Here is a 16,921-nt window from a genome sequence, read left to right on the forward strand (position 1 = left end):
TTCGTCAGAGAAATTGTCAACTCTCTTTTAACCCTAAGAGCTTTCATGTAAGTTATTAAGAACCAAATGTTCTGATCTTGTACTTTCCTACTAAGTAAATACTCCTCATGGTAAAAAGTGATAGGAGATAGAGACAACAAAAATAAACTAGAAACATTTTTAAAAGGCTATAGAAAACTCCTCCCTTCTATATTGATGTTTAGAACAGTCATGCTTTCATTCCTGTCAACTTTCCACTCTAAAGCTATTGCAGTTACCTAATGCAAATGCAAACAGAAATGTATTGTTTTTAAGAGCGTGGGCTCTCTTCACATCACAGGTTATTAAACTGGGCTGCTGCAATCTGCCAGACTAAGATGACACATGCCTTAAAAAGAAAAAAAAAAAAAAAAAAAGAAAAAAAAGAGGTACCTCACTAATGGATCTTGTACTTTTTAATGACTGCCAAGGAAGCTATTTAAACATTTGATTATAGAAGACAAAACTAATTTGGGCAAATCCTTCATTTAGAATCCTACTGTGTCCTGGACAAAATAAAGCTGCCGTTACTAAGTGCTCACTAACTGAAAGTACAGTCTGGGCAGGACAGTAGTCATCTCAAGCTAGTGAGAGGCGAGCACCGTAAATGTCTTAAGACTTGCTGCAATCTCAGAAAGAACCAATTAAGATACAAAAGTAGGGAGAGGTGGTTAGAGAACAGGAAGAAGGGAGAGAAAGACAACAAGCAGTTTGGGGTTGCTGAGAGGTAGAGGGTAACAGAAAGGTGACAGGAAATCTATGATGGGGAAGAGAAAGACACAAAATAATACTGGTATATGAAAGTCACATTTCTATAAAACATGAAAAGATGGCCTGATGTTTCAATTTTAAAATGTGTTAGAAATAAATTGAATTTAACTTAAATTCAAGCCTGACCTGCAGATGCTGAAGTTTTGCATTCCCGGTACCAGACTGAACAATGTGGCTAGAGAGAGCTGCTGTCACAACACTGGTTCAGACCCGGAATTTGCAAGATCATTTTACTCAGCCCTTCAATGCCAGCCCAAGTGTCTCAAACACATGCTTTGCTTAAACAAAACCAGGCAACTAAAATGCAAGAAGAAAGGGAAACATCCTTTGGGGACCTCAAACCCACCCCTTTCCTTTCTTCATCATCATCATCATCATCATCATCATCATCATCTCTCTCTCTCTCTCTCTCTCTCTCTACTTACAAAGTTTAGGAGCAGTTTGGAGATTAGTTTCTGTTGTTTGTGGCTGAGTTGCTGACTTGGGCGTTCTCACCTCAGGGTTCCGGGTGGGTGAAGGGAAGGATGGTGCAGTGGACGGCAAGAAAGAAAAGGCAAAAATACGATTCTTCGGTGTCGGTGCCGCTGATGGTTCAAAGGAGACAACAGCCTTGTCACCTTGCACTGTAACTTGAACCTTGCTTTCAGATTGAGCCCTAGAGACAGGTGAAGTATATGCCTCAGACGACACCCACACAGCTGAGGCAGCAGTTGGGTCCAGAGAAATAATAGGGTCCTGGCCTAATCCCCCAGGGTCAAGGTGAGTAGGAGAGTCATACTCAAAGATCTTGTCCACGAATACCCACTTGAGGCCGGCAATGCAGAGGCAGAGGCTGACCAGGCAAGCCAGGATGGGGACAATGCAGATTTTCTCTGAGTTGAGGCAACCTCTCAGGCGCTCAGCTTCTAGGCACACACAGCAGGGCACGGCCAGGCCTACAAGTCCAGGGGTTCTCCCATCTTCAGTCTGGGGCTCTGGCATGTCTTCTGCTGCCGGAAGCCCATCAAGAGATGGGTCTGCACTCAGCTGAGTGGAGGGGCTAGAGGACCTCTCGGCGGCGACCTCAGACATGTCTGGGGAATAAATCTCCATCGGCTCACCTCCAGAAGAAGGCCTGGCCGCTCTCACGGTCCATTACCACGCAGAGGCCCCCCCAACCAAATGATACAGCATCTTAAAGGGGGAAATCGATAAATTGTCCAAGTCCAAGGCCATTATCAAAATCAAGAAGAGTTCAGGAAGATGCAAGGGGGGAAGAAAAGCTCCTAGCAACTACAAAATCAGAGTATATCGTTATAATTCTTTAAACTGCTGTTTCTGGGCCACTTTTCTAGTTCTTTTAAACGTTACTCCAAACCATCCCGGGCTCGTCAAGAGGACAGGGACTAAAATAGATCGACGGAGCTGCTGGCTGGTTAATTAAGTAAACCAGTAGCCCAAAGTGAAAGGCATGTTTCTCACCTCGAGCATCTGAAGCTGGTGTCTGCTCAGATGAAGAAAACAACTGTCATGCAGGAGAAGTAAAAGCAGAAGGAGGACCAGCGGCGGTGGCGGCGGCGGCAGCAGCGGCGGCGGCAGGAGAGGCAGTAGTGACAATAGCAACAGCATCCTGTTGTGTTAACGCGACGACGGCTGAAAGGGGCTGAATCATTACAGAGCAGCAGGTGCCTGCCCTCGGAGCATCACTGCAAACAGGATCAGAGGGCTCCAGAGGCAAGAGTGCAGCCAGGAGGGGCGGTCACTCCCTTCCCCGCCCTGCCTCCACCCCACCCCCGACTACTCCCCTTTGTCCTTCTTGAGTGCTCATTCACTTTCTTCCTCTGCGGCTCTTCTCTGCTTCAGTCTCTCTCTTTCTTTCCCTTCTTCATCCAAGCCCGTCCTCTCTCTCTCCTCTCTCTCTTTCCTCCCCCTCTCCCAACCCCCACTCCCCACTCTCTATCCACACTCTAGAGCTGCAGGCTGGTCTGAGTAAAATCAGTATCCCCAGCCACACAGGACTGCCAGTGACTTCCTATTTTATCCAATTAGAAGGAATAAAGGCCATCAAATCAAAAAGAGGCATGCAGGCATCAGTTAAGCCTAGTCCCCATGGCCCCCACCCGTTTTCCTCCTTTTTCTTTCTTTCTCTACAAAAGCTGTCCCAGTCTTCTTCTACCCCCACCTTGCCGGCTTTCAGTCTCTTTCCTTCACCCACTGTTGGGTCAGAAAAAGCCAGCGATCGATGCTAGCAATCTAACAAAGCTGGGATGGGGAGGGGGTTGGGGGGGTGTAGGTGGGACCTTATGGGTTGGACCTGAGGCTTGGCGAAGTCTGCTATCTGATTCCTCCCTAGAGAGGTAAGCTTTTCAACAGCAATTTCTTCCTGCCTGCTGCTGAGAGATAGCATTCCTTCCCTAGCCCTCTAATAAGTTTTGTTCACTAAGAGGACTGTTATTACCTGATTTTCGACCAACAGTTTGAACGTTTTTTTCCTAACCATGGACAGCTCTGCCTTTAGCCCTTTTTGCAATGACTCTGTAAGACTTAGTCATGCCCAGAGAGAAATGCTGAGTACAGGCTGGAGGGAGTGCTAGGGGAGGGGTTGGCAGCCCATATATCCCCTGCTGTGGTCCCCTTTGAATTTCCATTTCTTCTATCTCACCCAAAGAAGACTAGACTAATGTCAAGCTAATAGGAAGCACCAGTAAGTAACAGAGTTATGATGCGAGCAAAGCTACCACTTCATTTTTAGATTAGCCTTTCATGGTGACTCCACACTGCAGAGGTCTGAATTCCCTGGCACTGTAATATATACCACATGTCCTCAGCTATCACCGCACTGCAAGTACTAAGAAGAGTTTTCGATGAGAGCATGCCTTTTGGGTTAGGTTTCAGGAGCTTTACCTTCCAGATAGTTTCAATGCTGATTTTTTTTCTTTTAAAACAACAGTCATTAAAACACTAGAAGAAAGCACTGTTCATAATAGAGACCACAGGCTTCTCCAAGCACTCTGCTCCATGTCACTTCACACAATATGCATCTGAACCTGTAATGCACACTTACTGTGACTGGACATCTAAACGGTTTCCAAGGAACCATTCTGTTTACCTATGTCAACAGGAGTCTTTAAAACTCTCTCTAAATCTATACTACATAGCCATCATATGAGTCCCTGAAGCAGTGAAATTTAGAACTCAAGTCCTGAGAAAATCTGCTTTAAGCATGTTGTATTTTGTAGGGCACAATCTCCACTGCTTTGAGGTACGTTTCAGCTTCAAATGACAGGAGATAAGAATATTATCACTTCTTCCTTCAAGATGAAATTAGTCCATAATTATAAATGATTTAAAGGGTCTTAACATCTTAAACTGTGTTTGCAGTACTATAACAACAACAAAAGCCTGTGCCAATTTGCATAATTGTAACCATGACTATGACAACTTTATGGGCAACATGAGTTATCCTTAAGTTCATCTCTCTATAATCTGCATATATATACCAGTAAATGGTGTTTAAAAATAATTCCTATGCTTATTTTCTAGGTTTATTTGACTTTAAAGCGGTGAGAGCTCTCTTACAAAGATTCTAGCAATGGACATACAATTTCACAGTGTAGAAAATGTCTACTGAAGCACTTAAAGCATTCACATTGAAAGGCAGTAAGATCTCAATGATCAATATTCATGTAAATATTCAGAAACAATATCAGCAGGTGTTTATGCTAAACTACGGTAATTTATAATTTCTTCAAAAAGTACCCAGTTGAAATATATGGCACTGAATTCCTCAATTTTGACCTAAACCAAAAATATTATACTCAGTACACTAGCATTTCATCCAAGGCCAAGGTCAGCTAAATTTCAAAGACCAAAATGGGGTTCAGGTGGCCCCAAGTCCGGCAGATAGGAGAAAATACCAAGCATGATAATCCATAGTTTAGAAAGGTGGTCTTTAACTTACACCAATAGCAATTATTCACCTTACCTCAACCATTAAGAACAAACATATTCAGCAGGGAAGAAAAAAAAAAAAGTTACTGGGCATTGCTCTAGCTGTTACACTGAAAATACCCAACACTTATAGAGAAAACCAACATTTTATACAAAGACTAGGACAACACATCAGAGAGAGAATCCTGTGGACTGCCATAAGTACTCTTTCCCTTGGACTACATAAACCAGACTTTGGGATGTGTCTGTTTTGCCCCCAGAAAGGCATTCCATAAACCCTGTGGCACCTTGGTGCTAAGATTAGTCTGCAGACAGTCAGCTTCCTATAAAATTGTTTTTTTCCACCAAATTGGAAAATAAATGTAAATGGGGAAATGGAGAAGGATGGGAGGTGAAGAATAAAAGGAATTCTCCATTAGTTCTACCCTTGGGACTAGGACCCAGAAGTTGCCTTTCTCCCTTCATCAAATCCTCTATAGCAATAAAAGAGTGAGAAAGGAAAGTGTGAATGGGGTTAGAGGTCAGAATTTCCTTTGGATAAAACATGTATGTTTGTAGGAAAAACTGCAAGGATATAGCATTTTAACCCTTTAAGCTCCACCCCAGTAAAGCCCAGGAATACCCCATTTCCATGTCCTCTTAGAAAAATAAACTAGACAATTTTTTACTACCTTTTTAAACCTTTTACACCATCTCCCTCACAATAACAAAAGCTACCTTTATTGAGTTCCACCCAGGCAACAAGCACTCTGCTAGGTTCATAATACACATTGTTTCTGATCTTCACTAATCCCATACAGTCCATACTAATCTTAAAATTTTTTTAAAAAAATTTCATTGGCCCAGGTAGCTTAGGTAATTTTGCCATGGACATATAGCTATGTGGCCAAGATTTGAATATGTTCTGATTCATTCTATTTCTGCTGACAAATACTGATTTTGTTTTTTTATCAAAAGGGTGCATTTGATTATATTATTGATTACATATCTCTTCAAGAAGAGACTATGAAAACCAGAATAGATAACTATGAAATAGGAATTATTACCTTAATATAATTTGTAAACAAACTTAAAAGGATCTAGTTTTCAAAATAAGACTTCTAAAATTTTGCCTAATAATTTTTAGAAATTATAAGAATTAAGCATGGACCATTTAAATACTATCTATTTATCATTTAAATCAAATGAGCTTTTCCATGGTCTCATTCCAGGACTTCCTTTGGGAACCGATTTCAGTTATGTATTGCTGTGAAACAAACCGCCCGGAAATAGCTTACAGCAACCGCCATTTTATTCTGTAGGTTTACTGGGTTCAGCTGAGTGGTTTCTCTGCTCCATTTGACGTCAGCTGGTGCTGCAGGTGAGGTGCAACTAGGTGAAAACATTCAAAATGGCTCCCATACATGATGACTGGCAGCTGCTGCTAGATGCCAGCCGGCACTGTGAAATGGTGCAGCAACCTGTGGCCTCTCCTTGTGGCTTGAGCTTCCCACAGTATGGTGGCCAGGTTGTGAGAGAAAGCACCCCAAGAGGAAGAAAACACAAGCTGCCAGTACTCTTAAAAGTCTGTACCTGAAAGCAGAACAAACTATTTCCCCTGCATCCTACTGGTTAATAAGTCACCGTGCCAGCCCAGACTCAAGGACAGAGGAAATACATTTTGAGGGAGAAAGTGGCAAAGAATTTGCAGCCACAATTAATCTGCTACAGAGGATAAGAAAGTAAATGCTAGTACACCAACCTGGATCAAGAAGAGAGACGGTAATATAGAATGGGATTTGGCAGAATAAAGTAAAATCTACTTATATTTCTGATCCACTTTCATAATATTTCAGCTTCCTTCTAAGTTGGCTTCAAGAAAAAAAATCCTGTAATATCATCAAATAAAAAAATTCTAGAATTTCTCTGCTACTTCAATTCAAGTTAGTCTATGAATTCAAGCTAGTCATTCTGCTTTACTTTTATTTACTTTATCATCAGAAGAATGTACGGTAGCTCCAACAGATGAAACAGAATGATAAATATCATTTTGCTTTTGACCTTATTACTCATTTATTTTCTCTTTGACTTTTTTCCTGTATCTTGGCGATATAACTCTAAAATATTATCTCTCTGAAATCTAAAAATACTATCACTGAAAAACTTTATCCTTGCTCCTAAATTTTATGGCTGGCAAAAGAGTAGAATTTACTTCACGGTATCTAACATAAAATAAAAATGATGGCAGCAGTTGTTTCATTTGGGGAGATCCCTACATACAAATGGCAATTATTTATTTATTTGCTGAGGAATTATGAAATCATAATTTTCATAAGAAAGCGCCAGGCCATAAAGTTAACTTTAAAACCCTGCAGCTTCTTTGGAGGATAAAGTACATCAATGGATCTGTCAGCTTCCTCCACCTATCCAAAAAACATGCCCTCAGCTAGGTCTTAGCTCCTTGACAGAGCCCTTCCCATTTTTCCAAATCATAGACCCAGTATTTCTTAACTGAAACATTTACTGGGGCACATTCACAGTCATGTGTCATCATTTAATTACATCATGTATACAGGGCTGAAGAATGCAATTTCTTTGACGGCAAAGATTATCAGTATTTGATTGTCTGATAGAGCTGGGCTATCCATTCAATACATACATTTGGTTTGGTTTTACTTTTAATTGGGATTGAATTACACAGATTATGGGGTCTCTAATAGATCAGCAGGCTTTATTCATACCCTCTATACTCTCCTCCATTTTTTCAAGTTTTAATGGCCTATTCAGATACTTCCTTATCAAATTTTCTCTGATTGTTCCAAAATATGCCTTGAATTAATTTAGCCCGGTCTAGCAAAACTCAACTACCACAGATCCTATCAGTGGAGGGAAAGTTTGGAATATGCTAATATTTAACTATTTTTTCTTGTCATTCCTCTCTCCCCAGCTAAACAGAAAAGTTCTCTGAGAGCAAACCAAATCCATGTGCTGTTTGATGTTCTTCTACATTATTTATGATGCAAAATGGGTGAGATGAATGGAACTTATTTTACCTTACTGGGCATGTCTTTTCTGCCCACTTTAAAGGTGAGTCAAGACTGATTATTCTTACCCAGTGAAAATGTTCTCAGAGCAGACAATTTGACTTAATTTTAAGCATTACTTTGTGAGATGCTGTATCAAGTGCTTGATATTGACTGTGCTCTGTGTTCTCATTCTGTAACACGATGAGCAATTTACTCTGGTACATTTTGTTCTTTATGAGTTTAGATCCTTTGTAACTGAAGATACAGTAAATGATCTCAAAGATGAAGATGTGAGAATTTCATATGGAAAGATATTTTAATTGCATATGATAGTTATAGTGAGTTTGCTTTACTTTGGGAGAATCTATTAATTTCTCACTCCCCATAAGTAAAATTATTCGTTTTCTACAAACATAGTTTATTGGTCATTTTACAAGTTGCTCTTCTTTTAAAATTCCACTGGAGAAGTTTTGGAACTAGATGGAAGGGGTGGTTGCGCAACACTGCAATAAATGCAACTGGTTGTGACTATCAAATGGTTAATTTTGCTGTGTGAATTTCAACTCAAGGAAAAATGAGACTGTTAAGTGTAGGCTGCCCTTTCTTCTAGAAAGTATCAATAGGCAATGTGGCATTGAATCTCAGGCAATTATTAACTTTGAACTCTGAACTTATATTAATTTACATATGTATATGTATATATATGTATATATTTAGAGTCAGGTTTTCACTCTGTCTCCCAGGCTGGAGTGCAATGGCGCAATCCTAGTCACTGCAGCCTTGATGTCCTGGGCTCAAGCAACTCTCCCACCTTAGCTTCTCAAGTAGCTGAGACTACAGGTGCATGCCACCATGCCTGGCTAACTCATTTTTAAATTATTATTATTATTATTATTATTATTATTTTGTAGAGGCAGGGTCTCACTCTCTCACCCAGGCTAGAGTGCAATGGTGCAATCATAACTCACCATAGTCTCAAACTCCTGGCCTCAGCAATCCTCCTACCTCAGCCTCCCAAAGTGCTGGTATTACAGTTGTGAGCCACCATGCCTGCCAATATGTATATTTTAAATAGGGAAATAGGATGGAGTTGAACAGTGAAAAATAATATTTTAGTACATAAAACAGGATAGAAAGATAACGCTTTGCTCATGTTCTCATAAGCCTTTTGAATTCAGAGTCTCAATGACATATCCATTTCCTAGTTTTTGTGTGTGTATGTGTCTGAGCTCTTTGGGATGAAGGACTCCACTGGAAATAAGTGCCAAGGACGAGGGGCAAGTGGCAGTCTTCCAGTATTATCTGTGTTTTCTTATCAAAAATGTGATAAACTCAACACCAGAACGTCAGCTCCATAAGGCCATGCACTTGTGTCTGCCTCCACTGCTATATCCCCAGTACCTACAGCATGCCTGGCACACAGCAGACCATTTGTTAAACAAATGCATCCAAATGAAAACGACATGGAAGAGGGATGAATAAACTATGGGAAACATCTTTGAGACATGGGTTTTACCAGTCTGAGTAAATGCAAATAATGTTAAATTACTGTGTGTGTGTGGGGGGGTATGTGTGTGTGTGTGTGGAGTATGTGTGTGTGTGTGACAAAAAGAAGAAAAACCAAAAGAAACATTATCTTTATACAGAGTAAACTGAGGTTATGTGGATGAATGGCCATTTCTAACATTTACTAGAGCAATATATGTTGGCTTAGTTACCTTGAGCCAATATCTTTGCTGTGTCTCATTAATATTCACTATGACAGTTAAGTTCAGGGCATAGAGCAGCACAGCTCAGAGAGATTTTCTGTTGTTTGTTTTTCATTCTTCTGGCAAATGTAACAAAAATGCAAGATATAATTTTGCTTTTATGCACATATCCAATGTGTTATCTTATTTAACGAAAATGATAATGGATGTATTTTAATGCAGTGAGAGAAGTTTTAGCTAAAAACAAGGAGGAAATACCTTGATAACCGATGCTGGTTTAATATAAATTCAGCAAAGTTTTAAAAATGGGAGGGATTGAACTTGACATATACTTAAGCACTAGCTATTTGTTTTAAAGTTCAGTTGCTTGTCAGCCAGTTCTATAAACTGGTCCCCCAATCAACCCAGAAATGTAGTTAGTTAGTATATAGCACAGCATATCACTTATAGCAAATGCTCTAGAAATATGTGTTAATTTGATTTTTAAATCTCCTGCTTAAAATAGAGAGAAACAGTTGAGCATGAGATTATACACATGTGAAAGCAGTTATGAATTACTCATAAGAGAGGACCAGCTATTCAAGAGACTGAAACTTCATATAAGCCCATGTGTAAAATATACTTGCACAACATTCCTGGAATAAAGTAAGTTTGAGGAAAGGGATTACCTGTTCTCCTTTTAAACATGGTTCAAATTTCTTTTCTCTTTATTTTTGTTTATTTATTTATTTTGAGATGGAATCTCGCTCTGTTGCTTAGACTGGAGTGCAGTGGCACGATCTCAGCTCACTGCAGCCTCCGCCTCCCAGGTTCCAGTGATTCTCCTGCCTTGGCTTCCTGGGTAGCTGGGATTACAGGCACACACCACCACACCTGGCTAATTTTTGTATTTTTAGTAGAGATGGGGTTTCGCCATGTTGGCCAGGCTGGTCTCTAACTCCTGACCTCAGGTCATCTGCCCATCTCAGCCTCCCAAAGTGCTAGGATTATAGGCGTGGGCCACCACACCTGGCCAGTTCAAATTTCTGAATCTGAAAAGACCTTAGCCAGAGAAAACATCTTACAATATACATTTTCCTTAGAGTACACACAGTTTTCCTCTCCTTGTTGCTGATCAAAATGAAAATATGAAGTTGCACCAAAGGGAAAAAAAAAAAAAGAAGAAATAAAAATATATGCAGTTTCCAGAACTGATTCGGGATTCCCAGTGAGCCACCTAAGTGTCAGGCAACACTACTGTAAGGTCATAACCTTTATGATGCTCATGGAAGCAGAAGTATCCCATTTAAAATGAAATGCCAATCTCATTTTTCTGCTGCAAGGGGTGGAAACTGTTTCTGCATTGTTACAATTTTTATTACTTAAAAAGATATGAATTTGAAAGTTATAAGATAAAAATGTCTTATGATTTGACCTCCAGCTCAAATGTTTCTATCACAAATCACACGATAGGTTGCTAGAGTCAGAATTGTTTAAGAATGACTTGTTTCTTTTCTGTCCAACATGGTAGTTTCTGCCTGTGATCCCAGCTACTAGGGAGGATGAGGCAGAAGGACTGCTTGCGGTCAGGAGTCCGAGACCAGCCTGGGCAACAGAAGGAGACCATATCTCTAAAACACTGGGAGAAAAAAGAGAATGGACTTGTTTCTTTTCTATTTCAGTAGTTATTTGGAGTAAAAGAATTTACATTTAATGCAAAGGTCAACTATAATCTCAATAATAATGAGATTTAAAGTTTTTAATTGACTGAAGGTTGGAGCTGCAACAGGTCTTACCCATGAATTTTATTTATTTAATTTTTAAAATTATACTTTAAGTTGTAGGGTACGTGTGCACAACATGCAGGTTTGTTACATAGGTATACATGTACCATGTTAGTTTGCTGCACCCATTACATGAATTTCATTTTATACAGGAAGAAAAAAGTTCTTGGGAGGTTAAAAACATAATAACCTGCTTAGAGTCACACAGAAAAGAATTTCAAAGTCAGGACTAGAAATCACATCTATTTCTCTTTCTTTTTTAGTTAATTTCTATAAAGGAAAGCTCTTTATTGCATACTGCCAATACAGATACACACATTTGATTAGATAGTCTAGATTTTCTCTCACTTGGGGCCATGAAAGATGTCTGTACCAATACCTCACTTTGACCATTTCCCTGGACCATTTCTACTTGAAAGTTTACTTTTTAATGCTCCCACGACCACTTGTGGTCACAACTCTACTTAATGGGCCTCTTTCTTAAAGATATTCAGAGACTAATACTCATATTTGAACTCCGTTCTTAAACAGCATTTTATCAAACTAAGGAAGCATACAAAATGTGTGTTCCAGAACCCAACAACTTCCCCTGAGAACAGGCTGGAGATGAGACGCTACCTGAGTTGTGGGAGCATTACAGTTAGCTTTATTGCTTACACAGGAAAGTACAGAATAAAGAAATTACAGAGGATAGGAAGGCAATGTATCCTCAGGAAAGAAGACTGTCACCAAAATGGGAATTGCCCGAACGTCACTGCAGTAGCTCAAACACAAACTGTACCAAAAATTGTCACTAGCTGGAAATCAGGAAGCCAAGGTTACATCTTCTTTTAATTTGGAGAATTAAAAGCCTGGGACAGGGGAAGGAGTAATTATTAGGGAACAGGAACAAGAAGGCTGCTACTGGCTGAGTTATACTCTGAAATATGATGACTAGAAAACCCTAAGTCCAAATATGGTGGCTTATTCGAGAGAAACATATATTCTATTTGATAGCATAATCCATGACCCACATGTTTTCTTAAACATTGCAATAAAAGATATATACTATGCATACTGGGATATTTGGGGGTAAAATGAACTCATGTATATTTGAAATGTCATCAAAAAATAAAAAGTTGATAGATAAATGGGTAGACATTTGGTAAGCAAATATAGGAAAATATTAACTGTAAAATCTCAGTAGTGGGCATAAGTTTGTTTACTGAATGATTAATTCACCTTTTCTCTATCTTTGAACATTTCATAATAAAATGCTGGAACTGTTAAAAAAATTTCATGGTGTTTCTGGGTTCATATATGATAAGGAGCCTATCTTGATATACTATGGCACATTTTATTATAAAACTCATTACCTATGCCAAACAAACAAAATAATCCAGCAATTCTACATTTAGTAACCTCCACATGCTTATTTTTTTCCTTCTCTGCATCGTCCTCCAGCCTCCACCCATCACTACCTCTTTCCCCTACTACTTTTATTTTAAGGAATTGATTTTTAAGATGAATTTCAAAATTATATCAAGGGTAAAAGATTCATATAATTTTAACCATTATCTAATGACAATAAGGTATCTTTATATGGTAGCCATTAATTGCTATAAAACATCTAAGAGCTTTTTCTGCCCCCCTCCCCTCACCCAATACCATTTATTTATTGAGAAGGGATTTTCCTTAATGCTATACTTCAATCCCTGGGGAATTAGAACATCTATGAATAATGTGACTTGGGAAAATGTAAAGTTCACATTACTGAAAAAATCTGAAAGGTTAGATGGTAAGCTTATTCTGTTGAAATCAGTAGAATCTTCAGGTTATTCAGGACACTCCCATTCTGAACACACCTTTTCCAATGGTCAACTGGTCAGTGGACCATAAGGCCAGAGGCTCCAATGTGAAGGTTGAGCTTCTCTGCTGCTGGATTTTCCACCCAGTGATTCATACAGATATTTTATAAACTATTAAATATGTATGATGCAGTACAAAGCCCCTCTAAAAGCATCTGTATTTAACTAAATCATGTCCCTGACAGCAAGAGGCATGCAGAGCAATTTAACCTAGCAGGAAAAGTACTTCTTTTACAAATCACTGCAGTGCAGAGCTTCAACCATATGCTTCTTTTTGCTCCCACCTCCCGCGCCCGAACACATCCAGTAAGAAAGGAAAGGCTTAACTTAAATGGTTTGAAATGCTTTTAGATAGGATTTTAAAACAAAACATAAGACTTTAGAAGTGTTTCTCAAAAATTTTACCACCTTAAGGCTTTGCCACTACTCTGTCCCTAGAGGTCAGAGAAATAACCCAGCCTCAGGTTAAATCTCCTTAACCCGGGGTTAAATACCTGGAATTAGCCCACTGTCTTCTATCATGCTCTTCCAAATGTCTACTGCTGTTTAGTGACTAATATCAAAGGCATCTAGAAACTATCACTGTACAACTAGATCCCCCATATTCTTCTCTTTCACCCCAAAAAAGATTCAAAGAAAAAAGTTTTGGATGGGAAACTTCAGGGCACATCAAAAGTTAAATGATTGTTACCCCTTCACAACCGAAGACCGAAGAATCTAGTGAGATAAGTAGTACCAATAAAGCAGTTTTCCAAGGTACCTAAGCATTTGGCAAGGCAAAAGAATAGCAGAGGGATCTCTACATTTTTTAAAAAGTGCAATGACAATATAAAACATTTTTAGAAATCTCATGCACAGAATTAACTGTGCTCCCAGAGACAGGTGGTTTTACAATAACCTGTGGTGGGGGGGAAATGTGTTGAATGAGTACAAAAATAATTAACTTACTGTCAAAAAAATCGGGGCTAAATGCTTGAATTGCCCAACTCAAAATGAAATGGCATTACTGTAATTCAGCCAACTGATCAGGAAATGTGCTGTGCAGCATTGAAATGAACTTCTTTTCACAATCTGGCCGGTACAAAATGGAAAACCTCAGGATGACCTGCTTTTCAAAAGCAGTAGATTTCAAATTTTAAGGTCACTGTACAGGGTGTAATAAAAATAGCTGCCATTTCTAAAGACCTAATCTATATGTTAATTTACTTGGCTACCCATCCACCTATTCATCCAAAAGATGTTTACTAAACGACCGTATCTGTGCCAGGCATTGTGCTGGGGTTTGTAGATTTGGTAAGAGGAAATTAATTTCCATCTTATAGTTTTCCTTTTCTTCTAAAATAGCAAATGGGATCTGTAGAGAGTGAAGGCATGATTTGAATTTTTAGAGTGGTAAGGTCTGAGTCACCTTAGAAAATGGAAGAGAAGGCTGACTGTGAAAAACAGAAACAGGTCAGACATTGTGCCAAGTAGTATATACACATCAGTTCTTATTTATAATCTTTACAATCAGTATGCAAACTAACTGATATTTTTCTTATTTCACAGATGGAAAAAGTGAGGATTAAAAAAGATGCACAGAGAACCCACAATTACATAGCTAGTAAGTGGTGAAGCAAAGATTCAAACCAACTGAACCTCAAAAGTCATTTTTCTGTACCACTGTACAATATCTTTATACTGATACAAAGTATGGAAGAAGACTTTCAAAGCATTTTAAAAATCATCAATTACATAAGAGATCATTGTTTTTGTTGTTGAGCTCTACAGTAAAATTTTTATTTGGACTTACACAAGACTCAACGGGAGGAAAAGGGGAAGAAAAGAAGAAAACAAAATGTGATGATGAGAATGTACATGTTCACATGCATATTACAGTTTCTACTTTGGATAGATTTATTTTTCAGATCAGTTCAGCTTTTTCCAAAACCAGGATTTAATGTGGAATATTAGGTTATTCATTCAATTATGCTATGCGTCTTAAGTCTGGCCATGATGAAACCAACCCATTTAAATGATGTTGCTAGTAAGTACATGAATCAAAATAATTTAACATGCTAAACAGTATCATGGCCCTCTGTTGCATATTTCTTTGAGCATCAACAAGATGAAGGAAGAAGGCATGCCACAAACTCAGAGTTTAGAATAAAAGTGTGATTTCTCTCTTTCAATTTTTTAAGAGTTTTAATCAGTATTTGAAAGCACCATACAATTACAGAAAATTAGAAATTACTCAAAATGAAAAGGGAAGATCAGGTCAGTAGTTACTGCTTCCTCTGCCATAGAGTTCCCATTTATTTTTAAAAATGTGTGCTTTTTCAGAGTTTTTCCATAGACATTCTAGGTTGATCTTGTCTCTGCTGCTTTATGTAACTTTTTATTTTTTTTTTTCAAGTAAGTATCTTGCTCAGCCTCAGACTGCTGGGCTCAAGTGATCCTACTGTTTCAGCCTCCCAATTGGCTGGGACTACAGGTACACATCACAACACCTGGCTAGTTTTTAAAATTTCTTTGTAAAGATGGGATCTCACAATGTTGCCCAGGCTAGTCTTGAACTCCTGGCCTCAAGAGATCCTCCTGCCTCAGCCTCCCAAAGTACTGGGAGTACAGGTGAGCATCTAGTCACCTACAGACTACTTCTCCCATCCTTAAGCAACTTCATTCATTCCTTCAATTATTTTTTTAAGCAAGTGCCTCATATGTACCAGACCCTACCTAAGACTAAGAGGAAGAGGAAGGCAGGCACTGGGGAAAGAGACTGCAATAGTTTCTGCTTCTGTGATATTTAAATTCTAGTGGAAGACTTAGTTTTCCTAATCTTAGGTGGGCACAAAAGGCAGACTTCAGAAGTAAGAGTCCATAGTCTTATAATGGATTCTATTTGTGCAGTTGACACATAGTGGAGTAATTCTTTTTTAATGAGCCTGTCAGGAAACACTGGTTATTGTATATGCATGTCTAAGTATCTGAAATTTTCCTTCACTCCGGATCCAGTTATGGAAATGTTTTCTTCTGATAGTGTTTTGTTTGATTAGTGATAGAAGAAGAATGCAGAATTCAATTCCAGAAGGGACCATGCCCAGGCAAGAGGTCTTTGGAGGTACTGGACAATTACAAGCAGAAAAACATAATCTATCTGTTTCCATTCTCGGTAACCATCAAAACAAAACAGCCACAAAAGCAGACTAGGCTGTCATAATAATTTAATGATTGCATTTTTTAAAGCTGGTGGCATGATTGTTTTGGTAGATGGATTAAAATAAATAAATAAAAGAAAGCATTAATGCAGTTTATTATTATCTTTTTGATGAATTGAAGCTTTCTTATTTACTGGTGATACGAAAGCACAATTTTAAAGTACAGTTAGTCAGATTTCCTGAATTGCTAAGGAAATGTGTTAATTTCATAGAAATTCTAAAATATCAGCATAAAAAGGTAGTTGAAAATCAAAGAGGAAAAAATGAATTACATGCATATAGATATATATCTGATTTAAAAATTTGTTGCTTATAGACCCCAGATTAATTAATAAGGAAGTTCTACAGGAATCAAAGAAATAAGTGTTAAACATTTTGACTAAGCATTAGTCTTGATGACAACCTAGCTCTGCGAAATCATTGGCATGTCAAATGCTAACAAGTATGAGAATGAGTTTTAGAATTAAACTTACAAGCTATCATCTTTCTAAATGAATGAGCTGCTCAGAGATGAACTGATGGTAACTAAAGAAATCAATAATAAAATGATCAGGATGAACATCCTGTATCATATTAGAAACAATTTTCTCTTCTTTCAGTTAATTCTGATGAAAATATACAAGGCTGTAGAGCAACAAGTTTCTCATCAACATCTAAATCAATTTGAACTTTGTATCCTTA

At 38.5% G+C, this 16,921-nt stretch overlaps 2 protein-coding genes and 1 long non-coding RNA gene across 21 annotated transcripts in view; 1 reads left to right on the top strand and 2 right to left on the bottom strand.

Annotated features, from left to right (window-relative positions):
* The window catches only part of LOC105476616 (neuregulin 1), a 1,125,049-nt gene that overhangs the window by 120,170 nt on the left and 987,958 nt on the right, over positions 1 to 16,921 (bottom strand). For 5 of the 19 annotated variants that reach the window (XM_011732708.3, XM_011732705.3, XM_011732706.3 and 2 more), the window contains exon 1: positions 1,215 to 1,885. The exons of the other annotated variants lie outside the window; for them this stretch is intronic. In XM_011732708.3, the coding sequence (XP_011731010.2) occupies positions 1,215 to 1,881 (667 nt within the window). In that variant the 5' untranslated portion in view covers positions 1,882 to 1,885. Of the gene's footprint in view, positions 1 to 1,214; positions 1,886 to 16,921 lie in introns of those variants that run through there. 19 annotated transcript variants of the gene reach the window in all.
* Positions 2,209 to 2,397, bottom strand: LOC139355876 (uncharacterized). Its single transcript, XM_071068421.1, has one exon. It carries the CDS (start codon positions 2,395 to 2,397, stop codon positions 2,209 to 2,211), a length of 189 nt encoding a protein of 62 aa, XP_070924522.1.
* On the top strand, positions 6,008 to 14,672 carry LOC139355877 (uncharacterized). Its single transcript, XR_011607116.1, has 3 exons — positions 6,008 to 6,079; positions 7,646 to 7,785; positions 14,592 to 14,672. It is a non-coding gene; the product is annotated as an uncharacterized lncRNA (long non-coding RNA).

The sequence above is a fragment of the Macaca nemestrina genome, chromosome 8 (genome assembly GCF_043159975.1).
Source record: "Macaca nemestrina isolate mMacNem1 chromosome 8, mMacNem.hap1, whole genome shotgun sequence".
In the NCBI taxonomy this organism is placed as follows: Eukaryota; Metazoa; Chordata; class Mammalia; order Primates; family Cercopithecidae; genus Macaca; species Macaca nemestrina.